Source organism: Cibotium barometz, chromosome 48 (genome assembly GCF_041138505.1).
Source record: "Cibotium barometz isolate CiBa-2024 chromosome 48, ASM4113850v1, whole genome shotgun sequence".
NCBI lineage: Eukaryota > Viridiplantae > Streptophyta > Polypodiopsida > Cyatheales > Cibotiaceae > Cibotium > Cibotium barometz.
The window spans coordinates 16,976,984-16,989,980 of NC_141093.1; the positions used below are offsets into that span (position 1 = coordinate 16,976,984).

Sequence of the window (12,997 nt, forward strand, 5' to 3'; positions counted from 1 at the left end):
GTTGCTTCTATTTTCCAAGACAAAGACATTCAAGAGCTTATGGAAGAGATGGGAGTACATGATGGACACATCAAGGTTCAAGTGAAAGATCAAGAGCATCAAGGTTCGAGTGAAAGATTAAGAGCATGTACACATGGGATTCCATGACGCACACGTTGATGTGCGGAAATGGAAGCTATAGAGTATGAGTTATCACCTACCAATGTAGGTGAAGATGTTCCATAAACAAATGCACCAAATAATGATATTAAGGTGATGATTGACATTGGAATGTCCATGGGTGGGGCTATGGATCTAGAGATAGACTCCTTTGCATATGTATGGTTCTAATTCAGGATGTGGTCAATAATGAACGTACTTTTATTCATATATAAGCAATGATGGGTTTGTTTAAGGAAAAATTACCAATTTGACAAAATTTTGAATTTGACCTTAGTATTTTCAAAAATTCCTAATTTAGCCCTATTATTTTCAAAATTCCTAATTTAACCCTAGTATTTTCAAAATTTCCATTTGACTCTACCAAAATACCAAATTTGACTAAAATTCTCATTTTGACCCTCATATTTCTACCATTTCTAATTTGGCCGTATTGCTCATGAAAATTCTCATTTTGACCCTCATATTCCTACCATTTCTAATTTGTCCGTATTGCTCCTCAAAATTACCATTTGACCCTAAAATTTGCTATAATTTCTACATTGACTTCCAAAAACTAATGGCTCCCTAAATTATAGTAGAAGTTTACAAGAAAGGAAAATAAAAGACACAATAAAGCATCTTAAATTGGCATTACAATACTCTCAATTTGTTATCTTAGTTTGAATCTTGACAATACCAAGGCCATGCGCACAAACAATCTCTCATCTGAACACAATCCTTGAAATCGTTTCATGATTTTGCTACTATAGGTGCTTTGCAAGTGCGAGAATTGTGGCATGTTTTAAATTCACACCTTCAGCATGTGAAGACATGTTTCTCTCTAAAGGGGTCTCAGTGCTTATCTCCTTGTTATGGTTTTAGATATTCAAATTGCAATTGGATGGTTCCCAGCTTTACCATGCTATGGATTTAGGGTGAATAGAGGGAAAATATTTTTTTTTCTACTTAACTAATGCTTATACGGCCTGAATGCTGAGCCCTCAACCCTACCCATATCTGTAGTGAAGACCGCTTTAGAGAGAAACATGTCTTCACATGCTTAAGGTGTGAGTCCAAAATGGGCCAGAATTCTCGCACTTACAAAGCACCTATAACATACTCCTAAAATGATTTAGAGTAATGTGTTTAGAGGAGTGATTGTCATGTTTTTGTTTCAAGCAGATTATCAATTTGGTGTGCATGGCCTTTGTATTGTTAAGACTCAAACTAAGATGACAAATTGAGAGTTTGGTGTGCATGGCCTTTGTATTGTCAAGACTTAAAATAAGATGACAAATTGAGAGCTTAAAAAACCTATTTAAGATAAGACCAATTAGGGACTTTGGAAAAATCCCACTACTTTGGGAATTTGATCAATCCACTTTCTGGTGTATCTTCAGCATACTGATTCCAAAGTTGTCAAAGAATGTGGATTTAGAACCTACTTTCCAATTGTATGTCACATGAGGGGGTTTTAACAAAATCCTAAAAGGCTTTGCACATTGTCAATTTGGTGAGCATGGCCTTTGTATTGTCAAGACTCAAACTAAGATGACAAATTGAGAGTATTGTAATGCCTTGTCCATTTCTTCAACTTTCTTGCAACCTTCTACTACAATTTAGGCTTCCATTAGTTTTTAGGGGAGAATGTGGAATATTATAGCAAATTTTAGGGTTAAAATGGTAATTTTGATGAGCAGTATAACCAAATTAGAAATGGTAGAAATATGAGGGTCAATATGAGAATCGTAATCAAATTTAAGGGTGATTTGGTAGAGTCAAAATGGGAATTTCGAAAATACTAGGGTCAAATTGGGAATTTTAAATTATACTAGGGTCAAATTGGAAATTTTGACATAATTTAGGGTCAAATTGGTAATTTTTCCTTTGTTTAATGATCTCATCTTCCCCTCTTTGTCGTGACAATATATAGTCTCTCTTGTTTTATTTTGAATTATTATGTCATTTAACTTACCTTACTCCTTTGTCACCATCCTTTGAAACTCCTTTGTCACCATCCTTCTAAACTGCTTTGTTGCCATTCTTCTTAACTCACCCCAATCAGATCATCAGGAGGATCGACCTCATCCTTTCAGAAACAGGGAAGTGTGTGATAAAAACATTAAAGCAAAAAACCCTTTTTTTTGTTCTCTATTTTTTTAAATAGTGGGTTACAACCCAGCTACTATCCATGCTATAGAAGATCGGCTAATAGTCCAGTTGTACTGGCTAATGTCCTGCTGGTTATATCCAAGCATGGGTATTGTGAGGCAGATAGCCGAGCCGGGCTCACTCGACTATCAGCCTGTCATTGTTGCCCGACTAACCCTCCATTAGGTTGTCGTGAATGTTAAAAATCTCTCTCTCTCTCTCTCTCTCTCTCTCTCTCTCTTCTTCTTCTTCTTCTTCTTCTCCCTCTCTCTCTCTCTCAAACATACCACACACACACACACACACACACACACACACACACACAAAGAATGGCTAGTATCATGGGAGTACTTAAATTTTGAGGAACCTTGGAAAAGTTTTGGGGAATAATCATTTATTAATATATTAATATCTACAATTTAGTCACAGTTTTTTTTAACAAAAAGATTCCTACTTGCATACTCCCCCCACCCCCACTTTCTATTAAGAAGATCACATATCATATCCCACATCTCATCTTCCCGTACAAAGGAGGATATTTCCCAAGAGAAATGAAAACCCAAATGTATACAAGTAGTCAACAGCACATTAGAGGTGAAGCCTTTAGGTGACTGTTCTTCAAACTCCTCCCCTTTTGTCCATATCTTCACTACTGGTCTTCTTCCTAGGGGATTCTCAATCAGGGCCATGAATATCTCTTTTGGTTGCTTTTCCTTCATATACCATCTTTTAGATCTAGGCCCAAATTTGGGGGATTTGTCTCTCACATCATCTCATGTGGAGACTTTCCCAAGAGTCAAGCAACATTTGGACATCCCAGTATGCATTAACATCTCATCATCAAAAGGATCTAAATCACCTAATCCCTTAGTGAACTGCCTTAGTATACCTATTATTATTCATCTTATTAATATAGTATATAGACCAAAAAAATACACACATTTAAACATTATTTCAATAGCCTCTACCTCCAGATTGGTCCCCTTATTGAATATTAACTCATTCCTAGAAACTCAGATCTCCCACAAGCAGTAATATCTTATAATATAAAATATTAGATCAATCTCATCAGCCTCCTTGCTTAGTCTCCCTAGTAACCGATCCCCCCAATATCCCCTCACCCCCAAGTTGCCTTCTAACCATTTATCAATTTTCCCCTAGAACCCCCTTAATGCAAGACAATCCCAGAAAGCATGTTTCCCCTCTTTAATTGCTGTTTTACATTTGGGGCATGTCCCAGTAGTGAAATTCCTTTGGAGAAGTTTAAACCCAAGAGGTAAAGCTAGCAAACATACTCTCCACCGAAAGGTTTGAGCTTTCAATGGGATCAATGGTTCCCAGATTAAATTCCACCTCTTCCTCTAGGTGTTCGAGTCCTAGCTTACTCTCCAAACTTTGTTGCAATATTTAACATTCATTTCACCTTTACACATCAATTCATAAAGTGTATCAGTATTGGTTCTACCTAGTTTGACCCCAATGAGCCAGGTCTAGTCCTCAAACCAAGAGGCTTCATTAAATCTTATGGAAAACTAGCTTTTCTCAACCTCATCAGGTACTAATCTCAATATTTGAACCTCACTCTATTGTAGTTGGAACTCCCTCACAACCTGTTGTATTTCTTTCCATCCAGCTTAGGAAAAGTCCCAAATGTCCCCTAGTTTTCTTAAATCTCTGTTAATATTCAATCTTCTGGAGATCCTTGTATTAAGGCAAGAGGATGTTTAGAATTTTGAGTCCACCAGATATTCAAATTTAATAAGGAATTCCTAGAAACTCTGGTACACCCATTTCAACTAATCAAGCCCATCGCCTCTTTTCAATTTGAGCATATGAATTTAAAAAAGGGAGATTTCATCATTTTCAAGGGGGCAAATGATAATAATTTTCTCCTTCCAATCTAGTCCAGACCATTTGCCTCTAAGCTGCACTAGTACATCTTCAATCTCCTCTCTCAGCATCTTAGTCCATATTCTTTCTTGTTTAAGGATTTTGAGAGAAATTTAGAGAGGCTAACTATCACTCTGGCCTTAGCATGACTAGGTAGATGCAATATCTCTAGACCTCCCAAATTTTTGGGTAAGGCAACCATATCCCAGGCCAACCAAGAGAAAGTCTTCTTTCCATTGTTACCATTCCTCCATAGAAAATCTCTAATAGGGGCAATTATAATTCTTTTCCAATGAAATTTCTTAAACTCTATTATAGGGTAGATAAACAAAATATAAGCATTAAGGACTGTATTTACAACTGCAATCTTATCATGAAAAGAAACCCTAACCCCTTCCCATTTCCTAAGCTCACAATCTTTCAATTGCCCAATCTGTCAGGCCCTTGTTGCTCACTCCCACCCCAAGAGGAATCCCTATCCTTCTCTTTTTAATGACATCAAAACCCCATCTTTCCATATCAAAATTGTCCTCCTCATTCAAGCTTATGATTCTGGATTTATGAATGTTACACTTAGAACTAGAGGCTTTAGCAAATAGCTATACTAATTACAAAGCATTTCTCACATTCTCATTTTCAGCTTTCAAGAATAGAAGGGAATCATCAGCAAAGCATTGGATAATCAGTTGTTTCCCATTTTTAAGTTTCAATCCTAAGATTGACCCTTTTTCACTAACATCTTCTAAGACTATTATCAGAGGATGAGATGCCACTATAAATAGTAAGGGAGCTAGAGGACAACCTTGTCTTACAGATCTTCTGATTTCAAAACCTCCAACTACTCTCCCATTTAATAATAACCTCCAACTACTCTCCCATTTAATAATAGCTTAGAATGTGCTCCAAATATAAGAGTACAAATGCATGAAGAAATCTTGTAACCAGCCCATCAAGTCTCCATCACTCTTTCCACAAAGGACCAATGTATTCTATCATAAGTCTTCTCTAGGTCTCTAGCTAGAAGATAACACATTCCCGGTCTATCTTTTGAGCTATATCTCTACCCATTATTGTTGCAAATATGTTAGCATAGATGGATCTTTCTTTAATGAATCCATTTTGTTTGTTAAAGATCACCTCTTATAGGGCTGGGCTGATTCTTAGAGCTATTACCTTTGCTAAGATCTTGTAAATCATTGTGAGTAAGGTAATAGGCCTCCATCGATTAAAATGGGCACAAGTAGGTTGTTTGGGGATTAACTTTATCATCCCTTCCCTCAAATCATTATCTAACTCTCTTGAGGAAAAGGCCTTATTACAAGTAGTCCATATCCACAGTCTTTCAAAGAGTCCAAGAAGGCTATAAAAAAATTCAAGTGAGAGCCCATCCCAACCTGGGGCTTTCCCCTTGCCCAGTTTTTTTAGGGTTTCCCAATATTCCTCTATCTCAGTCTCCAATCCAGCCATCTAGCTCTATCTACTTCAATAGTTTTGTGGACCAAGTATTAGAGGTAACTTCCTTAAGACTCAGAGTAGTATCCACTTCAAAGCAATCTATTGAATATCCCCTAACTCTTGCCCATCCTCATCTCTAATTTGTCCTTGCAATTCTCTACTCCCTCCTTCTTTGGATAACCCAAACAAATATTTGGCTGGTTTTCTCCTGTTATTTTAGACTTTCCATCTATCCCCTTTTTCTCTTTCTCTGGCAAATTTGTCATCGTCCTCTTTTAGGTGAGTCTGACATTCCAAATACTGGTCCATCTCCATCATCCTGGACAAGCCATGCAGTTGCCTCTTCTTTTGTAAACAATCTAACAGATTCCCGCAATATTGCCTTTCTTGTCTTTTCTGATGAGCTCTCAGTTTACCTACCCTTTTGATGATGCCTTGCATCTCATTTGCAAACTTTCTCTAGAATCCCCGTATCTCTCCCTTGCTCTTCAGCCTGTTAATGGTCTCTTTTGTAAGAAGTATGAATAGATCATCCTGAAGAAAATTGTTGTTCACCCTCAGCTTTCTCATTGGAAAGTTTCTAAGTTCATTCTCCCCTTATTCAGCTATTTGCCAGTCCCACATTAAAGGCATATGATCAAAAAGCACGGAGAAGGTTTCCAGTGTCCACTTTGAAACAAATTGTGTGAGGCACCCATGAAGCATGTTGGCTAAAGAAGACTGTATCTATTCTAAAGGATGACCCCATGTACTCAAGAGTGAAATAAGTATGTCCCAAGTCAAAACCCCATGTACTCAAGAGTGAAATAAGTGTGTCCCAAGTCAAAACCCCAAGGTCCCAGTTTCCATCCATCAGTCAATCCTAATTTTCCTCTAGGGTTATCCAATATCCTATTCTCTTGTCCGATCATGATTGTGCTTCCCCCACATCTGTCTAGTTGCTTCTTAACCACATTGAAATCCACCATCAGAATACAAGGGCATTGTATGTCCAATTTATAGATTCACTCCCACATTTTCCCCTTGATTTTGTAAATATGAGCCCCATATATGTTGACTAGCCAACGCTTCTCTTCATCTAGCTAAATCTCCACAACTAGACTCCTACCATTGGGATGGTTGGCAATGATACTAGGCTTTAGATAGAACCCCACTATAACCTGATTTCACCCTCCATACAAACTTACCCAATCTTTGAAACTTTATCTCCTGGCTCTTGTAGTATCCACTAAATTATGTTCTTGGATAGCCATTATGGAAAGATTCAAATCTTTTACCATCCCCCAAAATGTTGCTTTTTTTTTTGTCCTTCAAACCCTTGACATTCCAAGTGCATACTCTGATCTTGCTTACCTTATTCATTCCAAAGTAGTAGCAAGAACCATCTCTATCTCCAGCCCTTCTTCCCCTCATGTCTCTGTCCTCAACTCCCAGCCCTTGTTTGAAGCTCCCTCCAAGTAGTATCCACTTGGCAAATGAACCTCCCCATGGAGGAGGTCTCACTATCCTCCCCAAGAAGGCTAAAGGGATTAGAATATATAGGAGGACTAGGCCCTTCCATAGATTTGCCTACTTCTACCCCTTTCCCTCCTATTTTAAGTTGATTATTTCTGGCTTCCCCTTTGATTTGTCTAAGGTTGTTTTTGCCCTTGGATATGTCCCTAACCCTAGTCCATCCAACATTCTCAGTATCTTTTTCCTCCATATTCATCTTCTCTTTTCCCTTGTCACCTTTGTCAGCCTATACTCATGTAGTTTCCACTTTGCTTCTCCTAACAACTGACCCCTCTTCCTTATTCCCTTTCCCATTTGTTTTCATGTTATTTCCCAATCCATAGTTTCTAGCAATATGGCTAAAATTCCCACACCTGAAGCATACTCCCAGAAAATTTCCAAACTTCAACTTTAGCTCCATTTTCCCGAGTTCACCTAGGTCCATTTCAAGTAGCTTCAGAGTTTCAACTATCGTAGTCCAAGATACATAGACTTTGTTAGAGTGATGATTGTCGTCTTCATCATTAGGCACAAACAATACAGGGCCAAGTGCACTAGTCAGTTCCTTCAAAGCTAGCCTCAGCTAGGGGGGGAGGCCTAGTATATGAACCTAGACTGGGCATGATTCCCTAAAGCTCCGATTAATATCAAACGTGGGATGAAAAGGCATAGCATGAATTAGATTCTACCCCATAAATAATGGAGCTTTTGCAAACAAATCAACTACCATATGCCCTTTAACAATAGCACATTGAAAACCCTTTCCCAAGATAGAAAACCTGGGATACAACTTTGTCATGAAATACTTCATCTTGAAGCCATCTCCCCATCTCCGCTTTACTAGGTGGCTTCCTAGAGCAAAACAATATTTTGCTGCTCATGGAGAACATACCAACTTGTCTTTCGACCAACTTAGATGAGATATTAATGCGTACATTATTATTGTGCAAGTTCTCTTGGCGTTGCTGAGCATTCAACTAGTCAGAGATCCAGTCTTGCTGTTGCTTCTTCACGACCCTTCTTCTCCATTGTCTTCCCTTTCTCTCTTCATTTCATTGTCTGATTCCCATTCTCCACATCCCCCCTCTCTAGCCTCTTCAAGTTGATCCCAGTCTCGCCAACCATCGCTTCGCTACATGCATGCGCTCGCGTAAAGTGATCATGGTACTTTTGCATGCATAGACACTTGTGAGTATCAATTTTCCACCTACCTCGTATACTAATTTCTTAGGACCCTTGGAATTATGGTGCTCATGATTATGAAAAATGGCGGAAAAAAAAAGAGAAAACTCCATGCACGTATGGTTCATAGTTCACACGCATACTCTCACAATTGCATGTATGGTTCAGAGTTCACACGCATACTCTCACAACCTAATGTTGAGGACTCTTCGGTATCTCCCTGTCACACACGCATGTTGAATCTCAATCTCTCTCTCTCTCACTCCCTCAGATACACACACATACACAGAAAACTTAGTTCACAGTCACGTGAGATTGTACTCACTTATTTCCAAGAAGAAATCACAGTTACTTACAAAGCGCTCTGCTGTGATACTACCAGCTAGGAACCCAAAGGTTGACAACCGATTCCTTCACTTTAACAAGTCCAAGTTAACGCGAGGAATGGATTAGTCAGTGGCTTAGACTAATTACGGTAGGCTAAACGACTGACTAGCTAGCTATACTAATTGAGGTACGTATCGTCGTATACACTGTTTAACTATCGTCATACCATTAAGGATATTTAATACACATGTATTGGTCGTCTCTGTCGGTGCACTCCATATCCATATTGCTTTCGCATGCCGTAAGCTGTAGTGTACTGTGATCTTCCTCCGATCCGATTGCCTGTTCCACTTTCTCTTCATTTGCGTGCCAGTACTGGTCATTACTCAAAACCTGCATTGTAAATCAAATGCAACCACCTTAGGTTAAGCCGATTTTGCGTGCTTAAGCTTATTTTGCATGGCAATATATTTAAAATTGGAAACCAACACAAATGGCCCCTTAATATTACCCTTAATTGCAGCTGCAAAAACTTAACATAGTTGATTGCTTTCTCCAGCATCGTAACCAGGTCAACCTAATCATGTAAACAAGCAAACGTAGAAATTAGTGTAACTCATTTTGTTGAGTGTTGGATAATATACTAATGTCGCACATAAAAAAACTGATTAATGCTTGAGTACAATTGTTAAGCTAGGATACATTATTACCTTGGAGCCATTTGGCACGAGCCCTTGTAGTACCTTCAAGCGAGCATTGATGCGCTCCCTACGGTTCTGTGAGCAATGGTAAAATACGAAGGTGAGCTTACGACCCTACATTTATTCAAATTTCTAGTCTAACTGAGAATATAATCATTGATTCTATCATGGGTTGTGCAGTGTGCATGATTAACAAGGATTATGGCCCGGCGCCTGAAATTTTTTAATGAATTTTAAAAACCCGATATCATCTTTCCATGAAGGTAAAATTTTAGAAATAGGTCAATAAATACTGTACATAATACACATACAATATGTACATGTTAGACAAATATTTCACATTTTTTATTGAAAATCAAGTACATTAGAAGCTACCAAGATTGCAAGTAGATCTCATTACAGCTTGTAAGTAGACTTAAAACGAAATTCAATAAAGGGTATAGGGTTAGATGTGTTAGAGATGATGTTCAAATGTGTGCACTATTGTTGGTCTCGTTACTATATAAATAAGTTGAATGATAATGTATTTGTTGAGTCAGCCTAGGATTACAAGTAAGGATCAGTTGGTACAGGCTTTAGTTGATGGGATTTCAACACATACTAGGGTACTCTACACTCTCTTGGTTGCTTGTATACAGTTGGGTTCCCCATATCTTGGGAGATGTTTGAATGGGAGGATGAGACAGGATCTAATATGTGATCTTCCTAATAAAGATTGGGAATAGAAGTGCTGTGGTCTAAAAAGACTTGTTGTAAATGGCTGCTTTTGCTCTGTTAATATAAATATATATACTTATAGTTCCTTAAAATTTTTTTAAAGCGAAAACCATATTTTATGCATAGACCTAATTAAAATTCTCCCAATATACCTACTGATAATAAGGTTGTTCTTAATAAAAACTTACACAAGAAGCAAAAATTGTAAGTGGATAGGTGCATTTATAACCATCTTATTTTATACATTGTGATACATCTATCACAGCCTTTTTTTTTTTTTTTGCTAGCACAAGGGCGCTTATGGTAAACCTTAGATATTATAGTTAATGGGTGAAAATATTTACCCTTGCGGCAACGCTTTGTGTGTCGTTGGCACATCCGTGCCGAGCTCGAGGTTTGCCATCAGTGTTGAGAGCGGGGCCTTGTGGGTTGCGGGAGGACGATTTGCTTAATGTATTGCTTGTAATACTAGCACGAGTGGTACAAGTATTGATTGATTTGTTTGTGGTCTTCATGTTCAGAAGCACTTGCTGTTTTTCACCCACTTGTGCCTGGCGTATAATCAGATTGTGGGCATGATTAACTATAATTAGCCCTCCATAACCTTGCATAAACAATATAGTTATCCCTCTAGAATGTGCTTGACACCTTATTCACATGAATTAAAGAACTAATTTTATCATTAAATTATTGGATTGAAGATTAATAATGATGTATGTTAGAGGTGAGCCAATGACAATAATTGGCAACAAGATATGCCACCATTAATCTTGCATACACAATGTAATTATCTTTCTCGAATGTGTTTAACACGAGGTAACCAAATATTAACCTTTAATAATGATTGGATTCATGATCAGTAATCTTACGAGGTGAGCTCGCTTTGAGTATGACGTGGTGGTGTGCAGTTGGGCAGCTCCGGCTCGACGCTTCTTCGATTCACTCGATGAAGGCTTGCTAGATGCTACAATCTTCACTGCTGTAAGGTTCTTATGAGCAACTGATTCCTCCAAATGGTCTTTTGATACCAAACTGCGAGGATGGGACCTGATCTCCTTGTATTGAATGTCATGATCAGCATCCTTACAGCTTAAACTGCTGCTCTTTTTCCCTTGACAGTTGATTCCCGGCCACTTAGAACAGCCATTAATGATGGGGTCTATGCCCATGCTACCATCTAGCATAGATGAATTGATGGGCTCGACACGGTTAATATTCTCCGTGCTAATCATGGACTTGACCTGATTATTCTCTGTGCTAATCTCCAGATTACACGGATATTCTTGATGTGCGTGATCTATTATAGTACAAGGGAAAGCTGAGCTAGAGATGGTGGCGTTAAGGTCATTCATATCGTGGGTATGAAGTATATGTGAAGGTGAGACTTCCCTTTGTGGGAATGTTGTTACAGAATTATGATGATCAGCTGCGGGTATCTGGTGGGGTGAAGAGAGAGCCTCTTGCCAAGATCTCCGCTTAGGAGCTGCAACATCTTGGTCGCTAGAGAGCCCGTCATCATGCGGTAAGCTGAAAATCTCATGAGGTTTCGAGTGATAACTTAAAGGTTTATCTAACCCTAATGAAGAACTAGTAGTAGAATTAGACGATTCAGGAACACTAGAAGCTGCAGTGGGCAAGATCATCACGCAGCTTGTTTCGTCCATTCCTTCGCTAATTGCAGGATTAAGTATACTGTATTGCCAATTATGATAATCTACCGATGAGATCAATCCAAGGGACGCTTGAGAGATTAGGGCCTGCATAGCCGCAGGGCTACTAGGGTCTGATAGGACTGACTGGTTTGGGAAGTACCATAGCTGGGAAGCTGCGCCCATATTACTGTCTGCAGAAAGGAGCTCCATGGGAGAAACGAAGCCTTGCATATTGTCTTTGAAGGCTGCTTTAGAGACTGCACCTTGCTAGGTGATGCGTTGCTAATTGGATTGGCGATCTTCTGGCAAAGTGTCGATTAGTACCTTCCAGGAGTCCATGGATTGCAGCAGCTAGACCATATATGCTCTAAAAATGCTCCCTTGAGATGTATTTACATGTCCAAATCATCCAAAACCTGCACAATATCTTGATTTAGAGTTACAGTGGGCATCAATTCACGTGTCAAGGCTTGTGTAAATTTGAAATCTATTTGACTCATAATTATCGAAAGAAAATTAATCAAGAGAAGATATGCAACAAGATTACTAGTAAGCAAAGAACATCATCGAGGTTCCTAATTATGGTGAATGAATGCTTCAGGGTACATGTATCATAGATCTGATAGATCCTCCGCAGCTAATGCAAACATCATAGAGTGTGTAGGAATATTTCTGCAACGGATGTAGCTGTATCTGAACGAAGAAGATATTTATTGATTGAATGGACAAATTTTAGTGCGTAAGAAAGGGTTAATTAGGAGATGAGAGGAAGAGAGGATGGGATCACTGGCAGTAGAGGAAAGGGATTGTGAGGGGTGGGTCGGGGAAGGAGGAGGTGGAGGTGGAGGTGGCAAGGGAAAGCATGCTCAATAACACGGATAGGCAGGGAGGAGAAACTGGGTGATAGGATTGACAGTGGGATGGTACTGGTGGTGGTGATAATGATGAACGATAGAAGGGGTGGAGAGGGGGGAGAAGGGCAGGGCGACGTACTGTAGGCGATGATTACTTCTACGTTAAGTAGTGTATGAGGGTGCACTGCACTGTGTACAACAAGGATGCGCAGAGATGCAAATCTAAAATACGAGGAAGGAGGGGGGGGTGCGTGGGGTTGGAATAGAGCAGGTGGGTGTCCACCGTGTGTGTGTGTGTGTGTGCGCGACACTGGACGACGCATGCCCGCGTGCGCTCGATTCTTGGCAGAGAGTCCCCACCACCCCATCAACGCATGCACACAGAGGCCCCTCCGCCGTTGCTCCCAGAAGCTGCACATTCTGTAGGCCGGAG

At 39.3% G+C, this 12,997-nt stretch overlaps 1 protein-coding gene across 3 annotated transcripts; it reads right to left on the reverse strand.

The window, feature by feature from the left end:
* Nucleotides 1–8,611: 8,611 nt before the first annotated feature.
* LOC147610889 (uncharacterized) lies at nt 8,612–12,778 on the reverse strand. 3 transcript variants are annotated; one of them, XM_086785554.1, is made up of 7 exons: nt 12,638–12,764; nt 12,258–12,606; nt 10,928–12,126; nt 10,403–10,609; nt 9,351–9,416; nt 9,152–9,217; nt 8,612–9,033 (listed from the first exon to the last, which is right to left on the reverse strand). In XM_086785554.1, the coding sequence occupies exons 3-7, from the start codon at nt 11,939–11,941 to the stop codon at nt 8,869–8,871; spliced, it is 1,518 nt and encodes a 505-aa protein (XP_086641680.1). In that variant the 5' UTR covers nt 11,942–12,126; nt 12,258–12,606; nt 12,638–12,764; the 3' UTR covers nt 8,612–8,868. The 3 variants fall into 3 exon arrangements, with proteins under 3 accessions (XP_086641680.1, XP_086641681.1, XP_086641682.1); XM_086785555.1 differs by having other exon boundaries at nt 12,317–12,778; XM_086785556.1 differs by lacking the exon at nt 12,258–12,606 and having other exon boundaries at nt 12,704–12,739.
* Between the last annotated feature and the right edge of the window lie 219 nt (nt 12,779–12,997).

What these genes read in the sequence shown, in the direction of transcription:
- LOC147610889 (XM_086785555.1), bottom strand. Translation starts at nt 11,941, where the DNA reads ATGCAAGGCTTCGTTTCTCCCATGGAGCTCCTTTCTGCAGACAGTAAT. An exon ending in CACAAAGCGTTGCCGCAAGG is followed by an intron (nt 9,417 to 10,402) that starts GTAAATATTTTC and finishes CATTGCTCACAG; the next exon opens with AACCGTAGGGAGCGCATCAA. An exon ending in TTTTGCAGCTGCAATTAAGG is followed by an intron (nt 9,034 to 9,151) that starts GTAATATTAAGG and finishes TTTACAATGCAG; the next exon opens with GTTTTGAGTAATGACCAGTA.